Source organism: Chiroxiphia lanceolata, chromosome 5 (assembly GCF_009829145.1).
Source record: "Chiroxiphia lanceolata isolate bChiLan1 chromosome 5, bChiLan1.pri, whole genome shotgun sequence".
Classification (NCBI taxonomy): domain Eukaryota; kingdom Metazoa; phylum Chordata; class Aves; order Passeriformes; family Pipridae; genus Chiroxiphia; species Chiroxiphia lanceolata.
Genome location: NC_045641.1, coordinates 29,659,491 through 29,678,524, shown reverse-complemented (window position 1 = coordinate 29,678,524; position 19,034 = coordinate 29,659,491). Strand labels below are relative to the sequence as shown.

General features: G+C 37.2%; 1 protein-coding gene across 1 annotated transcript in view; it reads left to right on the top strand.

Annotated features, from left to right (window-relative positions):
• GXYLT1 (glucoside xylosyltransferase 1) overlaps positions 1 to 13,120 on the top strand; it is a 34,663-nt gene extending 21,543 nt beyond the window's left edge. Inside the window, exons 6-8 of the mRNA XM_032687402.1 lie at positions 8,072 to 8,195; positions 8,516 to 8,688; positions 10,566 to 13,120. Of these exons, the coding sequence (XP_032543293.1) occupies positions 8,072 to 8,195; positions 8,516 to 8,688; positions 10,566 to 10,727 (459 nt within the window). The 3' untranslated portion in view covers positions 10,728 to 13,120. The remainder of the gene's footprint in view (positions 1 to 8,071; positions 8,196 to 8,515; positions 8,689 to 10,565) is intronic.
• The last annotated feature ends 5,914 nt before the right edge of the window (positions 13,121 to 19,034 follow it).

Here is a 19,034-nt window from a genome sequence, read left to right as displayed (position 1 = left end):
CAAAAACAGTGCTATGTGATTATGCTTAGGGAAACAGTGCCTCTCTGCTTAAGAGAAGTTTGATTAGGGAAAAATAGTCATGCAGTCAAAAACTTTTGGAAGTGCATCCGTAAGAGGGACAATATAAACTTCCAATAGACATTACTTCTCCCCTGTTTTCAATTTAATATACAGCTTTCATCTTGCTATGTATTGTTGTTAGGAAAATTCAGAGAACTTAAGAAAAATGGGGAATGAATTATCTCAGTTGCAGTTAAAGTAGAAAGTTATAGAAGCTATAGTATATAGCTGTAGTTTCTCCAAGAAGAAAACTTCTCTGTATATGTCATCAGTGAAATCTTGCATTGTCTACTCTATTGGTTTGTTTTACTGATTATAGCATATGGAGAAATGAAAATACCGAAAAGTATAATGAGAAAAACATGGGACTGAAAACTGCGTGTATCTTAACCTCTGACAATGCAGTTCTGCGTAGTGAATTACTGTAGTGTTTACCACACTAAAAATAAAGTTGGTCTTTTATTCATACTGTACCAGAATTCTAGTTGGGCTTCTCAGTACAGCTTAGATTATCAATTCATTGAAAACTTGATGCGTCTTTACTAAAATTTGGGTTAAAATTTTCAAAAGTATACATATTATGTAGGCTAATAAAATTGTCAGTAAAATTAACTATTTTTTTCTAGAGGAAAATATGAAGTCCTTTCTCCTTAACACCTAAAACTGGTGTTTTCTTCAAATTTAGGTTTATATATACAGATTTATGTAGGTGAAATAATTAATGAGTATTTTGAAATTCAAAATGGAACATTGCCACTTTCCCTTGGCTCTAGAGGGCTGGAATGTTTTCCAAGTCCTAAAAATATCTACTACGTATTCCTGGTATTGCCATGTGTATTTATTATGCAATGAAACATGTCAGACTGTTCAATGAAAACCAGCCTTGGAGGAAGTGAATTTTTTATAATTGCTCTGTATTACAATCTGTATCTGATTTATCAGACCTCACTATAAGGCAAGGCATACATCTGTATGCTTTTCTCATGATCTTGCTGGCAAACTTCAGTATACCTAACATGATGGACAGTTTCTGGCTAAGTGGGCCACTGAACTTCTTTCTATAGTGAGGAAGATAGTGTGTCATAACTCTTATGGGGAATCAGAACAAAAACAATTCTTGAATTGTTCTGAAAACATTCATCTTAATGCTCAGATTGTTCAGTATGTACTGTACTAAAAACAAGTCTGCTTGATGAGTTGCAGGCTAAGCAATCATACAATTAAGGGAAAGGAACTGAGACTGGAGTTAGCTACCCAGTGCTACTACACTAAATATTCAGAATTCTGAAACAACACTTGAGAAAGGGAGGTAGGAACAAAGCAAAGCTTCCTAATAGCAAAGCACTTGATTCAAAGCCCTTTTTGATGAATTTAGTTAACAAAAATAATAAAAAAGACAATTAACCCATTCCCATGCTCAGTTGTTTTAAATGTTAGAAATACATCATTTTCTGCTCATAATAGTTAGTCATAATTCTTTGGCATCCTTTCTAGACTTCTGCTTCCATGTGTGATGCATATGTACTTCTGTTCCTTGATTTCATATGTCTTCTGAATCTCGTATTTGTCCAGGAGTGCTTTTGTGTGCGCTATGGCTGTTCCTCAAACATTTAGGACTAGTGGTGCACCTAAAGAAATATTCTTTCACTCTTGCTTGATTGTAAAAAGTAAAATAGGCTCAGAATTACCTCTGAGAGGAAATTACCTCATGATTTCTAAACCATACTGCTGCCTTAGTCCTTTTACTTGTTGGAAAGTGTCCTGTAGTATCAGGCTTGTGGTAGCATTTTCAGTCCAGCCAGAACAGTTTGGGGATGTCTAATCAAGAAACCTACTAGGTTACCTGAAATTTAGGAGTGATAGTGCTTGATCATTCTCCTCCTCTATCATAGTGAGATAGTGCAGCCTGGGTAATGACTAAGGAGGAAATGAGGTTGTTATACAATATTGATTATTGAGAGCTTTAGAGAGCACTCAGCAGGGGAGCCATTTAGTTTATTCTCCCTTAGTACCTAGACTGTGGTCCCACAAGCTTGCAGAGTGTAACAGGGCCCCAAAAGTACACAAGCTTTATTACAAAAGCTCTACTGTTCATGGAGACTCGCAGAGACTGTTTTCTTCTTCAGGTTCCTTGAATGGCTTAATAAAAGGAGGATTGGTCATTAGGAAAAATTGCAACCTCACAGCAAAACTTTGAAAAAGATTTAGTGTAGTTGAGTCTATACACAGTAGCAAAGGAGCTACTAATCTCAACCCTTTGGAAGAGAGAGGGTAGGTGTAGGGTCTGTCCTAAATTCAGGGGTAGGGGCTAATACCCCTTGCCAACAACACTGCAGATGCTTTTGGACCTTACGGGTAACTGTTCCATATTGTGTCCTGTGAACTATTCCAGTCAAATACAGTAGAACTAGAAAATGCTTCATTGTTTTGTAGGAATGTCTGAATTTGTTTATATTCATTCAGGAGGCTCAACAAATTCTTCAAGGAGTATATAAGGTCTGGGAATTTTTGTATCTTTTAAAAGCTGTCTCTAGATCTTTTTTATATGACACTGTAGTGGCTAGAGCATTTATCTAAACAGTGGAAGTCTTGAATCAGGATATTTCTCTAATGCTGTGGATTTAAAACTGTGGGTTCTTTGTCTATTGTAGTTTTTTCAGCCCAAAATTACAGACTGAGCTGCTTGAGGCCTCTAAGCATCTTTCTTCTTTGTCACATTGATTTGTAAAAGTCAGGAGGAGCCAGAAGATGGATAAATAAAAAGTAGAATCAGAGACTTCAGCTAAAGGTTACAGTGTTTGTCTGGGTAGCAATAAACCTGTAGTTCATGTGTTGCTCCAGCATTAGATCGTCTTTTATCCACTTACTTATTAAAGCCTCAATCTTCTTAGGACTGTCAGGTTTAGTCATTTTAGACAATTATCCTAGCTATTTGGCTATCTGTGGTACCTAATGGAAGTTGTTACTCCTGGTCCTGACTATGTTATCTGTCTTGTTGTTTTAAGTCTCTGTGTATATACGCAGAACAAATATATGCGCTGTGCACACACGTGTGTGTATGCATTTATTTGGACAATACTCTCGGGCACATGGTGTGACTCTTGGGAAGGGCCAGGAGTGGGACTCAATGATCCTTATGGGTCCCTTCCAACTCAGCGTATTCTCTGATCTATACAGATACATATGCATGCATGTATGTGTTACTGAATATAGTGTGGTCATAAAACAGTGCATAACTGGGCATGAGACTAGAATCCATAATGGAGCTTCTGATGGTTAGTGCCTACATGTTGTCTTTGCTAAGCAGCAGCTATAAAATGGGAATGTAAAACACGCAAGAGTATTTAGGGTATGGAAGAGATAGTAGTAGGTAACTTCTTTTGTATTTGTATACATATAGATGTAGTTATTTTTTTAAACTGGAAGAGATGTAGCAAATGCCACAGATATGGTGTTTTAACATAAAAAGTCCTAGACCAGTGAGGCAATATGAATAGAGAGCAATTACTTTTATCACATTTATTAAGAAAGTTAGTTGTTGTGATTCCTGAGATGCAGGCAGTCGTAGAAAGGAACAAGTTCTTAGAAAATCAAACAAACCCCCAACAAATTAAGTCCAAATAGAGTGTGCAAAGTAGAGGTTCATGGGTATGCTTTAGGAAAAAAATAAATAATCAGAGAGTTTCTATGACTTAAACCATTATAAACTCTTTTTTTACCATTCAGGTGTGCTTAGGGCTGTTGTTCCGAGAAAGAACTAATTGCTTCTAAAAGCAAGATTCCTGTCTCTTACCACCTTTTCCCTGCTTTTCTCATTTACTTTGTCTTAGCCTCTGGTGTTTGTTGGTCCTTTCTCTGATTCAATTCAATTTGGTAACAGTAGAAAAAAAGATATCCTTCTTCTGGGTTATGGAAGTAAATCAGCTTGCAAAAAGATTCAGGAAGTGTTAGCACTACACTGCTAGTGCAAAAGCAGGATAGAGTCATGTAACCAGAAGGAAGAGGGCTGGCTCTAAGTTGGTTAACTGTTTGTGGGACACAGCTGCAACTGGTTTAGATATTGTTCTATGATTTGAGAATTTTTCCTCAGTTTTATATTTTCTTACTAGAATTAAGAAAAAGGTAATACAAGGCTAAATGTGACAGCTCTTTTAAAAAGTCTGACTTTAGCCTTGGCCGGGCAGAAGTTTTCTGGTACCCAAATGGGTAATGACCAAACTATTTAAAGCACAGCATCTAAACAAAGAAACAAACAAAAACCTCCAAAATGTAGGAAAACACCTTGATGGTCTCTATTTATATTTTGTTCTTAATATTTTCTTCTGCTCAAATAAAACTAGAGTTTTGAGAGTTCATAAGAACCTGTCTATATCACTTTGACACCATCTCCCACAGCATACTCCTGAAAAAGCTGGCAGCCCACAGCTTGGACAGGGGCACTCTATGCTGGGTTAGGAACTGGCTGGAGGGCTGGGCCCAGAGAGTGGTGGGGAACGGTGCTGCATCCAGTTGGCGGCCGGTCATTGGTGGCGTCCCCCAGGGATCAGTGTAGGGACCAGTTCTGTTTAATATCTTTATTGATGATTTAGATGAGGGGATTGAGTCCATCATCAGCAAATTTGCAGATGACACTAAGTTGGGGGGGAGTGTCAATCAGCTGGAAAACAGGAGGGCTCTTCAGAGGGACCTGGATAGGTTGGAGAGTTGGACTGATTCCAATGAGATGAGATTCAACAAGGCCAAGTGCCGGGTCCTGCACTTTGGCCACAACAACCCCATGCAGTGCTACAGGCTGGGCACAGAGTGGCTGGAGAGCAGCCAGGCAGAAAGGGACCTGGGAGTGTGAATTGACAGAAAGCTGAACATGAACCAGCAGTGTGCCCAGGTGGCCAAGAAGGCCGATGGCATCCTGGCCTGGATCAGGAACAGTGTGGCCAGCAGGACCAGGGAAGTGATTCTTCCCCTGTACTCAGTGCTGGTGAGGCCACACCTGGAGTACTGTGTCCAGTTCTGGGCCCCTCAGTTCAGGAAGGATATTGAGGTGCTGGAGCAGGTCCAGAGAAGAGCAACAAGGCTGGAGAAGGGACTGGAGCACAAGTCCTATGAGGAAAAGCTGAGGGAACTGAGGTTGTTCAGCCTGGAGAAGAGGAGGCTCAGGGGAGACCTCTTCACTCTCTACAACTGCCTGAAAGGAGGTTGTAGCCAGCTGGGGGTTGGTCTCTTCTCCCAGGCAACTATCAGCAAGACAAGAGGGCATGGTCTTAAGCTGTGCCAGGGGAGGTTTAGGTTAGATATTAGGAAGAAATTCTTTACAGAAAGAGTAATCAAACATTGGAATGGGCTGCCCAGGGAAGCGGTGGATTCTCCATCCCTCGAGGTTTTATGATGAGACTGGATGTGGCACTTAGTGCCATGGTCTAGTAACCATGGTGGTAGTGGATCAAGGGTTGGACTTGATCTCAGAGGTCCATTCCAACCCAGCTGATTCTGTGATGCTATGGTGGCATCACAGAAATGCCCACTACCGTTGTGTGTTTTTTTCTTAAATCTCTTTAACATTCATTGCTTGTTGTTGAATATTGGAGAGAAGGCTTATATTCTGAAAATCCTTAAATTATCATAGAATTGTTTCTGAAATTTACTTGACAAACTTCTTAAAAGCAGTTCTATCAGCATTCTACGTCTCAAGCTGTTTAACCTCACCACAAGTTACAACAGAATATTTTAAAGAAGGAGAACGTATAACTATTCCAGTAGTTTCTCTTGCTCTGTGACTCCTATGCTGATGTCATTATACATCACTGTTAATAAATTAAAGTTTAACTATTTTTTATTTATGCAAAGGTTATTGAAATATTACAGTTTCCAGTACTTAAATCTGACTGCATTATTTGTCAAGTAGTGTTGTTTCTAGATGTCTGGCTATGTGATATATGCTGTTTCCTGCTTTGCGTCTTCTTGGGATATACTGCTATTAAAACTCTACAAGTGAAATGAAAATTATATTAAATAATGACTTTAATAACTTAAAGTTATATTTCGGTCAATATTCTATGGATGGCAAAGTTCAGGTGAGGGAATAATCTTTATGCACTGTGATTCAGTCCAATTTATTTGCTTTTTGGAAGATTTCAGCATGGTGTTAAGCCTGTGTTTTATTTTGTTTAATCACATTTCACTGAGTCTAATGATAATTCTTACTAGAGAAGAATTCTCTTGTGCATTTCTTATGCCTGCTCTCATTGAATACTTGCAGGCAAACATAGTCATAAATTTTTTAGGACAGAAGGGACTGTAATATTCTGTTTAGTTTCTTACACAATATAAGCTATAGATCTTTTTTTTTTTTTTTAGTAATTCTTGTCTGAGATCTGATAGTATTTCTTGTTTTAGTCTTCGGTTCTAAAAGCCCTTCATATTCAATGGCTGAAATGATTTGAGGAGAGAATAAAAACTGAACTGCTAATTTGTGCACTTTGTAGTTTGTCAGTGTAAAGCTCAGAGAAGAAAGTCTTTGATACTGTAATTCAAAAACAAAAACTGAGTCTTCTGCTCCTAGTAATCTGTCTCTTAATATGATATTCTTGTATGCAAATCTCAAACTATACTGGAGTTCTAATTTAATTTTTTTTTTTTTTTTTGGCAACCTGTTAAAAAGAAGCAAGGGTACAATTCTGTACTTGTTAGGAATTTTCTCTGGGACTTTTTATTGTTCCATCTCACTCTCACAACTGAAGTACAAGGTAGAGAGTGAGCAGCCTTGTTCCTTTTCTGTTCTAGTTGAGCTTAAACATGGTGTAAAGATAAGAAATTACCTCTGGAATATGTAACCAGTTAAACTGCAGATTTTAATCTCTTTGGTAATATGGCCAAAAGAGTAAACGGTAAACCAGTTTACTCCAAGTAGCACCTCCGTAACCTGAACCTTAGAAGAAAAACTCCTTCTTTCAATTTGAAGCAATTCTGCTAAATCAAGAAATTTGGCATTTAGTAACAGCTGTTGGTTTAATATCTAGGGGGCCCCCTGGTGGTCTAGTGGTTAGGATGCGGCGCTTTCACTGCCGTGGCCCGGGTTCAATTCCCAGTCAGGGAAGTCCTCCAGGCAGATGGAGCTCGTCAGCCCTGTAAGGCCATCCATCTAAGAGAAGGTCGCTCTAAACAAACCTACGTCCTGAGGACCTCACTGCCACCGTCCGACCTTGCTCGGCCCTGGCAGATGAACCTTAGGATTAAAGGGTGGGCTCAGCTCAGCGCACACTGTGTCTCACCTAAAAAATCCACTGCACAGGCTCGAAGGGTAAAGACCTTTCCCAAATCTTCGTTCGCAAAGACTGGCCATACTACTTGGTTTAATATCTTACTGACTTTTACTAGTGAAAAGTCATGCCTTTGCTGGGGAAGTTCAAGTTTAGTAACTAAAAAAAATTAGTTCAACTGGATGAAAATTCTTTTGAAAACCTTTGAAGGATCTTTCTATTTTTGTACACTATGTTGTAGTGTTGTCTCTATGTTTGGAACTATTTAAGAATTAATTTTATATTGAACTGGTTTAAATTTTTGAAGCTAACATTAGAACCTGTGTATATTTATCACTCTGTGATAAAGAGAGAAAGTGCATGAAGTGTGGATATTTAAATACTCCCCATCTACTTGCTGCATCACTTCATTAACTTTTGGTGTTAGATCCTACTGCTGCATAAAAAACCCTTGCCATTTCTTAGAACTCTTGGCTTAAGATGTTTGAAGAAAATCTTGAAGACAAAAATCTAATGTAATAGAAGTAGGAGATGCATCAAATTTTCCTTCTAAGTTAATAATTGAGAAAAAAGCATATTGGAAGTGTCCGTAACTATTTTCCTTAGATGGGTTTGTTGGTTTAAAAGGAAGAAATCATCTATACATTTGAGTTGTAACTTTTAAATGCAAATTACTGCGATTGTGTATGGCATTTCCTTATATATTATAGGTATAATTTTCCTGAATGTGTGTTGTTTTGCCTTTTGCTTCATAGAATGATATGACACCAGTCCGGTTACAGTGGGGAGAAATTCTTATGCCACTACTGAAGAAATACAAGTTGAACATAACATGGGGTGATCAGGATCTATTGAACATTATGTTTTTTCACAATCCAGGTAAATCCACATTGATTTTAAGCCTAACAGTAGAAAGCTGATCTTTTCCACGATGTTCAAAAATCTAGGAAAATACTCTTTTAGCAGACTTTTCTGTGAAAGCATTCAAGGGACTATGTGCTCCTTTTGTTCTCTGAAAGTATTTACTTCTAGAGTTTATGTTGAGACACAACACTGGAGCTTGTTAGAGTGCAATGAACTGTTAGATTTCAAAACAACTGTACAGAAATCTATGAAGCAGCCTTAAGAAAAAAAAGAGATTAGTATATTTCCTGAGACAATTTTGTTACTTAATCCAGAGCTCTTATTTTTCCACACAGAAAGTCTTTATGTCTTTCCTTGCCAATGGAATTATCGGCCTGACCACTGCATCTATGGAAGCAATTGTAAGGCAGCTGAAGAAGAAGGTATATTTATTCTTCATGGAAACAGAGGTGTGTACCACGATGATAAACAACCAACTTTTAGGGCTGTCTATGAAGCAATAAAAAATGTAAGTATTTTCAGCATTGTACTTATTATTTTTTAAAGTATTTTTATCTGTAGTGCTACACTATTTTGTTTGATACTCACCTTAATTGCAACAAAGTAATTTTTTTCTCTTTTAAGCAACTTTGTGTTTCATTGGTTTCTTCTTTATTATTTGGATGAAGTTCCAGTATATTCCTGTTGTGATGAGCATCTTTGGAAACATAGTGTAGACTATGTTTAAGTTAGGATTCTAAAGCATTGCCCATAGTTGTCAATGCTTATTTAAAAGGCTGTATTCTCAGTCATTTAATGAATCGCCTGGTAAACTTTTTACATGAGCATTTGAAGATCATAGAATATCTGAACTGGAAGGGACCCACAAGGATCATTGAAGTCCAACTCCTGGATCTGCATAGGATCATTCCCAAGAGTCACACCATGTGCCTGAGAGCACTGTCCAAATGCTTCTTTAACTCATACAGGCTTGGTGCTGCGACCACTTCCCTGGGGAGCCTGTTCCAGTGCCCAACCACTCTCTGGGTGAAGAACCTTTTCCTAATACTCAACCCAAACCTTTCCTGATAGAACTTCAGGCCATTCCCTCGGGTCCTGTCCCTGGTCACTACAGAGAAGAGATCAGTGTCTGCTCCCCCTCTTCCTCTTGTGAGGAACATGTAGACTGCGATGAGGTCTCTCCCCAGCCTCCTTTTCTCCGGGCTGAACAAGCCATCACCAGAAGCTTTATTTTTCTGGATATTTTAAAGTGCAGGAAAAACCTCATATTCCCAAAGTTCTTAAGTATTTATTGCAACATTTTAATACTTGTGTCTAGATTTGGATTGTAAAAAACTTTTTATATACTGTGTTTGACCTTTTCAGAGAATCAGTGTATTAATATGTTGTTGTTCTTCTAAATACTAAGCACAGTGACGTCTTTTCATTCTGCAAATAAGTCATCTAATAAACTATTTATCGCTGCATCAGTATACTCACTGAAGAGCCATAAAATTTAGCACTGATGCATGTTTTAATGTAGCAGGCTATTGTGTGTGTATAACCTACAAAAGTCAATAGTATATTTTAATGTTGCTTTATTACATGTTGTCATATAGATGTAAAAATGAAGAAAAGTACTTCTGGGGATCTGAGAATACATTGCAGGGAAAGTGATTGTGTTTCCATAAAAATATGTTTTCTTTGTTTCCTTTGAGTATTGTCAAAAACAGAAGAAAAAATTATTTCCTGTTATATATGATCCCATTTGGTATATGAACATGTCAGAGAAAGTATGTAAAACACTGCTGATTTAATGGTAATATGATGAACAAAATTATGTTACTTCAATGTGCTGTTTTAACTTATCATTTGTTTATAAAAATATAGCACTGTTGAATTAATGACTACTTTATTTCATGCCTATGTTAAATATGGTATGTGTTTGACCATCATTCAGTTTAATAAAACTTCAGATCTATCACTTTTCATATTGCTTTCATTATAATTTGATAAGAATTATGTTACTTAAAGGTTATAAGCCATTTGAGAAAGTTACCATAGAACCAGAAAAGTAACCAGAAATCATTTTAGATCTGTAAATTTTTAATTTGAAAGGTAATTTTAAATTTCTTCCTTGACTGTCTGAATATGTTCATTTGCTTACATTTAAAAATAGTAAAGTCTTCCATGTTATGCTTATTGAAAGCACTAGAGAATATTTCTATACTTTGGAGGTGTTTTTCAATTATTGCATTCAGAAGCACTCTGAATGCTTGAAAACATTTAATAAACCTATAGAAAGCAAATATGATGCTCAGAAACATTTTTATAAAACTCTAATCCTCTGAACAATGACAATCTTCTGTATTGACCTTAAATTTTCTTTTCTTAACTTCTTTACAGTATTCATTTGGAGATGATCTGGTTCATTCACTGCTGCAGCCCCTAGAACTGGAATTACAGAAAACCATGCATACATACTGTGGAAGAGTTTACAAAGTATTCATAAAACAACTAACAAAAAGCATAAAAGATTTGTATGCCAGAAGATCAAAGGGAAGGTGACTTTTGACTCCTAGCTGTTATATCAAGAGACTGAAGTAATATACTGGTCAAAAGATGCAAGAATTTTAATACAACTTGAATGGGCTCTTAATGTGCCCAGACAGAAGTTTACTAGCATACATAAAAATGAAGAAAATATTCACATAATGAAGAACAGGAACTTTTTTCTGCAGAGGTGACTTTTTGCTCTTTTGAAGTTTAATCACTGCTAATGTTTATCTTGGTTCTGATGATTTGGGTGTTACTGACTTCTATGGTCAGTACTTTCAGTCAGACCATAATTCAGTTATCTAATGATCAAACAAACAAGGAAGAAATGAAGATGGCTCTGTTTGAGAGTGTACCTCATATATTGTCTAAAATTGTGTTAAAACTGTGAATGTAGCAATAACTGAGTCAGCAGCACTAACCTCACTTTAAAGGTGCGAGCCTTTATGTAAACAAAGTTGTTTACAAGTGCAGAAAATACTCTGTTTTCAACAAAATGGGTTGTAATTATCGACAATCTGTATGTGCCTTTACATGTTCATCTCCTACATGTTGAAGTACTGTTTTGACAATCTTGTTTATCTCAGATGTGAACTGCACGCTATAAATAGGATTTTCTGAGAAGCTGATAACTAGTATGTGATACTAGTTTTCTCCATTGGTAAATACAGAGACTTTATATTAAAAAGCATTTGTTTGAACATTGTAGAGCCATTAGCTCTAAAAGGTAGAGCAGAGTTGAGGGGGTTTTAAGTAAAAATTCATTTTGAAGTCGCTTGTCTTATGATACTTTTTAAAAAATTCATGGTTTTGCAGCTTTAATAGGGCATTTGGGAAGCCAAGAAAAACCCAACAGTGGAAATCTGTTGCTGTTGTATTTCCATACTAGGAATTATTACCTGATGATTGTTATAGAGTATGTATGACCTAAAAGTGAAGAACTGTAGTAAGAGTTCTGATGCTTCATCAGACTGTCTAGTAGATAGGTTTCTTAGAGAATATATCCTGTTACCATATATTTTTAAATAACATGACTTTAAAATAGCTTTGGGGCAGACTCTCAATGCAATGAATGCATTACTGTCAATAGGGTGATAGTGATTTGCAACAGGTAAGGATTAGGCTTTCTTCAACTGTCTTAGTGAAAAAAGAAGTACTGTTTATGCAATACAAACTTTTTTCCCAGAGAAAATGATGAAGAAAAAGGCAGAACTCTAGTGTTACAGTAAAATATTTAAGCTTACATGTTATAAAATGTATTTGTAAAGTGTAATTGAACTTAATCTGTCTAAGTGAGATGAAGTCTTCATAAAGTGAGGTTTTGGATTCCAGAAAAGTTCCTGTGTGTTGAATATGGAGGATCCACTCACTGACTTGCACCTTCATCCCAACCCCACTTTAGAAGCTTAATTTTTGTAGCTGTTTCCACGTCACAAGTAGGCTGCCTCTGATTTCCAGATTCATGTGAGTTGAGCAAATGCTTTAGCAGTACAAAAACGCACTACACTGTAAGCAGAGTTTATATTCTGTTTCTAATCTCCCTGCGGGCTCAGGGTGTCAATTTCTGGGATGAAAACTAGGAAGCAGTCTGCCTTGCATGTAGATCTCTTTTCCTTGCTGTGTGACCTTTTGAAGACTGAAAATGGAGAAATCTGTGTGAAGGTGAATACTGTGACTGACTGATTTTACAGTATGCAGTGCATTATTTTTTTACATAAATACTGATTTTTATATCAATTCGTCTTCAGCTTTCTTTTTTACTTGTACTGTGTGCTTGTATTTAAAAAAAAATCTTTGAGTTGTTTTTTGTTTGTCTTTGCAGACATATATGCTGCATTATTTGGCTCTCTTTTTTTGAGTGAAAATTACAATGAAACACTGCTTATTTACTCACATTTATGGCTACGATGGTATTTGTGACAGATTAAATTAAGTGAAACTAAGGGGTAAGCTACTTCTTTAGCTTATCTGTAGGAAAACACTAGACTTTCAGTTTCCTCTACCTGGTTTATAAAGGTGTCTCCAAATGCATAGACATAGATATTTCCACTTCTTAGAAGTCTTGAGGTTTTTTTCATCGTCTGTTTTCTGTTTCAAATTTAAAGATTTTTAACTATCAGACAGGTTTAACAATATCAATTTACTGATAGTATGATTCTTTTTTTTTTTACTCGATTAAGTGGAATGCTCATGTATAATTTAAATGAATGTGTAGGCTCTTTGTCCCATTTTTTCCTAATAAATGACCAATTTTGAATAGTTATTTTTTAACATTCTCTCCTGTGGTATCTGAGGTAATTATGATAATTATCATAACTTCCCTGCCCACTTCACTATTTTGTGAATGAATGGTATTTGGAACTGCTCCAGTAATTTTGTGTGTTAAAATAAGTTGCAGAGAACTATAATGTGAATGTAAGACTTTTATTTTGTTAGAGGAAGTGGATTCTTCTGTAAGAGTGTAGCAGGGAGGATGCTGAAACTGAAACCATACACCGTTGAAAGCTCAACAAGAACAATATTTATTACCAAGAGGTGGTCAACAAAATGAGAACCTGAGAGAGAGGAAGGAGGAGGAAAATAAGCCCTCAATACGACCCCCCACTCACTCAGGTGTTGCGTACGAAGTTTCTCTTACCAGCCCCAGAATGCCTGGGATTACCCATAGCAGCAGCTGCATTCTTGGAGTGTCGGCAGGCTCACAAGATGGTGACCGTACCCGCAAAAGGCAACATGGTCCTTCAGTGTGAAGCTTGAGTTCCACTCCCACCACGAGTGATCCGCTTTTTATACAATTAAGTGGTGACGTCTACCTGGGCAGGTGTGGTCAGCACCACCCAGCTAGAGGCCTTTGGTCCCTCCGCCCGTTATACAGGTGGCATCTCTTCTGCGCATGCGTGGGTACCTTGGAATTTCCCTGTGCCTGCGTGCTACGCCTCTGGGGGTCTTTCCTAAATGAAAATGAGGCTTACTTCATCCTCCTCCTCTTCACTTTCTCCGTCAAATGCCCTTGAAGGGCCATCAGCCAATAGTGAGGTACCAATTAATTATAGTTTATACAAAATGCTTCCTTCAAAGGCAAAGTTCCCATTTATCAGTGCTTGTTTTCTCATAACTTGACAGGAAAAGAATAGACTCTCACAGATGGCTGGGCCAAACACAGACCAAAGTAGCAGCATATAATTAAGCACAAATACAAAGAGACAGTAGAAGTATGAAGTAATGAGAAGATACTTCTCATCACCATGGATCTTGGAACAGGTCTTAGATCTGTCTTATGGGGCTGTTGCTGTCAATCTGAGCATTTTTCTGTGGACAGACACTCAGAAGTGATGTCATAACTTGCATTGTTCAAAAGGAACCTTAAGTATTTTTATGATCTGTATCTAATCTCTTTGAATATCTTCTGTTTCTTTTTTTGAAGTTTGGTTCTGTCCAGCTGCATTTTTCTGCATATTTGAGAAAAATAACTGAAATTCCTACAGAGTTTTGCACAAATAACAGCCAAGTTATTTGCTCAAGTTGCCCAAGTGGGCAAAGCATGAACCCAGCAAGTAAAAAATTAAAAAATTAACCACGAGTGTGTATGCTTTAGGTTCCCTTAGAAAAAAGAAGAATGTTTTTTGATCTAAGTTTAACTGTACAGAGAAATACAACTTGCTTTCTGTATTTAACTGCCAAATCTTAAATAATGCAGGATTATTTTCTGTAGAAAGGCAGGTCGCCTCACAGTTGCTTCATAGTCCTAGTAGTCTGCTCAAAGCTATTACTCAGGTTTAAAAACAGAAGATGTTTGCAGGGGTAATAGGAAATTTTTCACTCTAGGAAGTGAGGAGAAAATCTCTTTTTAAGGTAGTTCTCAAAATCTCTCCCTTCTAACCATTTAGTGGAGCTATGTAAGAATAGCTTGTCCTCCAAGATTATAATGAAATTTAAGATTTGTAGTTCTCCAATGCCTTTTTACACCTTTGTGGGCCTGTTAAAATCTAACTTTCTTGAAGGAATATCAAGTAAGTGGAAATTCTTAAGGTGAAGTTCAATTGTCTCTTCAGTTTTGCGGGTGTTTTATGTACAACTGCAGTCAATTCTTTAGAGTCCTTGTTTAAACTTATGAATGTGCATCTTCCTGTATATTTGCTGGCAGATTTCTACAGCACTTCTTTCTGCTCTTCTCCCCCTTTTCCCTGCACTGCTTTTAAAAGATAAGCACAAAGCTCTTTTTTCTCTTGAATGCTTATAAAAATTACAGGAGGTATTACTACTGATCTCTTTGCAGAAACCTGTAATTAAAGAAGGACCTGTATTCCTACTGTAGTTGGGTTTTATTTTTTTTTTCTTCAGATTGCTATTTGGTGATGTTTGGATAAGAGGAATTTCTGAGCATTTAGAAAAGTCATTATGTTCCTTGAGGAATCATCTTGTAGTTTCTTCCCTGAATCGGTATCTCTGTTCTTTCTTATGCTAGATGCATGGCTGCAGTCTGCCTACTTGATCTATATGATTCCAAGTTCCTTTAATAAAAGCAGTGACTGTCAGTTCTTCTAAATCTGTATTTTAAATGCCTATCCCATACCTGGGTGCCACCTTAGTTGCACAAACCTAGTCTGTTTCCACTTAGAGATGACTTGGGTTGGAAAAGCCTTAAACCTCATCTAATTCCAACACCTCCCACTAGACCTGGTTGTTCGAAGCCCCATCCAACCTGGCCTTGAACATTGCCAGGGATGAGGCATCCACAACTGCTCTGGGCAAACTGTTCAGGGCCTCATCACCCTCATAGTAAAGAATTTTTATCCGATATCTAATCTGAACCTTTCCTATTCCAGTTTAAAGCCCTTTCCCCCTTGTCCTGTCACTACATGCCTTTTTACAAAGTCCCTCTCCAGCTCTCTTGTAGCCTCTCTTCAGGTACTGGAAGGCTGCTCTAAGGTGTCCATATTTGATTTAATTTTCTTGTTTTAGTTTCCAGCTGTACCCATAGGAAAAAAAATAGTGAGATACCAAGGAATGCAGAATTTTTCACAACAGAAACCAGAGAACTACAGATTTCTGAAATATAATTAGCAATTTTCAAATAGTGTTCTATCTCTGAATCTAATTTCCAATTTGGTAGATGTAAGGGTTGCATCTTGGTTCCATCAAATATTTGACTTTTCCTGTGTTAGCCCCTTATGTGGAAGGATGGGCAGATAACTCTTAAAAGACCAATTCCTTGTTTACTGTGAATTTCAAGGAAAGGAACTGTAAGATATCACTGGCGATTTTTAGTATCACCCTATCGAAATTCTTTGAAACCAGTAATAACTGCCCACTTGCTTCTGTATGGTGGTACTGGTTCTGCTTGTTTTCTGTTTCCCCATGCTAAAAGGGGAGGGAAATGATGTGGTTATTTGCTTCTCCTTGTTAGTTCCTGGGCTCCTGTCTTTAGAATTCCACATGACACTTAAAAGCCAACAACCAAAACCCAACTTTCTGAGTCAAAGCTGGAGGAGAATAGCACATTAACGCCTTCATTTAGGAACGTTTTCACTGGTCATGGGCCTTCCTCATAGATTAGATGACAGGACAGTTTCCTTGCACTGTTTTATCAGAACAGGTCTGCAAAAGCAAGACTTCTCAGGTTTGATATAGTTTGTTGCTGTTTTAAGAGTGCCAAACTAGTAAAAGAAAGGCGTATTATATTCCCAAAGTCCATTAGAAGCCTTTAAGCATATAATCTAAGCCTTTAATCATATAATCTAAGCCTATAGTCTTTATGTGTTATGCCTGCTTTTCAAGATACCTATTAAACTAATATCCTCTCTCAAATTCCCCTTCCTTCCCTCTGTGCTGTTTTCCACATATAATTTATTGATTTATTTGCTTCTTTAGAGCAAAGCAAAATTTTGGGAGTTTGCCTTAATAACGTCCACTTGAAACCAAACAGAATTTTACAAGGAGAGGAAAGAGACTGTGAAATTTGTTTGCCAGGTATCATTTCTACTCTTCAGACTTCTCTAAGGCCATGGAGTACAAATGTGGATCTTACCTGTGGCTTCCTCACTGCTTGGAGAAGTGCTGCTAGGTTGCGCTGTCTTTAATTTTCTCATTACTAGCATTGAATGCTGATAGCTAAAAATGCTTTGTGTGCCTTCCTAAGTGGCCTTTCTATTTTATGCAGTTCGTATTAAATTATTAAACTGAGATGAGCAATTTATTAGCATTTTCTACCACCTTCATATTCTGGGAGGTCACTTTCTCTCCTGTTCTTCCTTTGGGTAATTTAATATCGTGCCCTCATTTTCAGAATTATAATCTGGGTACAATAGGTCCACTTTTTCTTTTATGTCTGTGTCCTATGAATGCTTATGTTCTGCCAGTCATTTCTGCACACTTTTTACTAGAGCAATTCACATTAAATCAGTCTGTAATGTTCATAAGAACTGCTTTGAAATACAAAAGTAGATGTAGAAGATATCTTAAACTGCAAATCTTTGTGGTTGAATTAATGAGTATTTAGGACATGGTTTTTTCAGGCTTCCAAGAAAATGAAAGCAATATAATCAGTTTTAACTCCTGATTTGATTTAAGACTAGGAAATTAGATTTAATTAAAGCTGATGCTTTAGCCTTATAATGCTGACCTACTACGTCTCACTGAGCAGCTGGTGCCTAGGAAACTCTGCTTGCCTGTTGGATATCATGAAACTCCTGTCAAGTATTTCATGCAGTTCTGACTAGTCACTGCTATTGCTATTTTTTTTTTCATTTTAACATACCTACTATGTTTTACTTTATTGTTTGGTTTTACATTTTTGTGTCATGGATAGTATTATTCAAGGTGAATTTGGATTGCGAATCTAAGCTCAAGAAATAAAACCCCCCAATTTTGCTACCCAAAGTGTGTTATATGGTTCTTTTTCAATTTGATATTTTTCACTAGTCTTGTGGGTAAACTTGGTGTATTGGGGGTTTATTGCCTCTCATGGGTGCTGATCTTTTCTGCTTGTTTTTCCTGGTTTGGTGTCACTCCTCATGATCTTTCTGGATCTTTCTGGTAGCTGTTATGCCCATTAGTCAGTAAGGCTTCTGCCACCAGGTACATGCTTCCAGAACTGTTGGCTGTAATAAGGTAAGTGTATTCCCAGCCAAAAGGGTACCCTGGAGCAGGCGTGCTGCTTTCTCCACAGTGCTACTGAATGAGCGTGGCTGGGCACCCAAGCATGTTCTTTACCCAGCACAGTTCATAAGAAGTGCTGTGTGTTTCTTTGCTGTAGCTCGGGGAATAAATTTAGTTTCCCTTTCAGCTTTGTGTAGACTATTACAAAATTTTAATTGTCTTTATTTTTCTGTAGAGATAAAGGGCTTTTTACTAGAGGCATGCTTTCAGGCAGAAAGCTTGGCTGCTGAAGCCATTACAATTAAAAGGAGATGATCTGAGCCATTCTGAGTGCCTGAGGCAGACAGGCTCAGCAGGGCTTCAGAGAACAGTGTGAGCAAACACAAGTGCCAGGGCACCGGGTGTGCAACAAGGGGCTTGGTCTCTGCCCTGTTCCTGTAGGTGCTAGACAACCTCTGAAGGAAAAGCAATCTTCAATGAACTCTTCTTTCTGTGCAGGTACAAAGAGAGAAAATTGATTTATGACTTCAAAAGACCCAAACAAAGTTTTAGAGGAATTGCAGAATGCAAGAGTGTGCACAGTATGTAAAATGATTCCGGCTGAAAAATTAACAGCTGCAAATAGGCAACTGAAACACACAGTTTTTTGAGAAGTACCTTCTTCACTGGTCCATAAAAACAATGAATAAACTAAGCAAAAATTAGTAATGGTAGGATATTACTCGAAAACTAGATCAATATCTTATATTTGCAGTAATCCAGTTTGCCTATTCTGATTTTTCTTTGGCCAGAAGGATAGGGTGAAATTAATGAAAATTGATTTAACTTGAAGAATAAAGCATCAACAGTTTGTTATTGTAAGAAAAATGAAACAGCTAGCAAATATGCTTTGTTTTTGATGTTCTAGATGTCAAGCAGTCCCTAAATTAATTAGAAGTCACTTTATTAATGTACATTTGTCAAGGAATACATTGGGATGAAGTTTCATATTTTTGTACAAAAATACTTCTGTATTTTTATAATTTGCAGGGTCTGTTTGAAGTAATACCTTTTTGCAAAATATGTATCTTTTAAGAACACCACATCCTGTACCACAACTTTATAATAACTGTTAGATGTAAAAGTGCTTGTTCTCTTAGAGTGGTATCATGTCTCTGAAAATATGTAATTTTTAAGAAATAGATTATATGGTGCCTTGAGCCTATCACCACTCTTCATCTA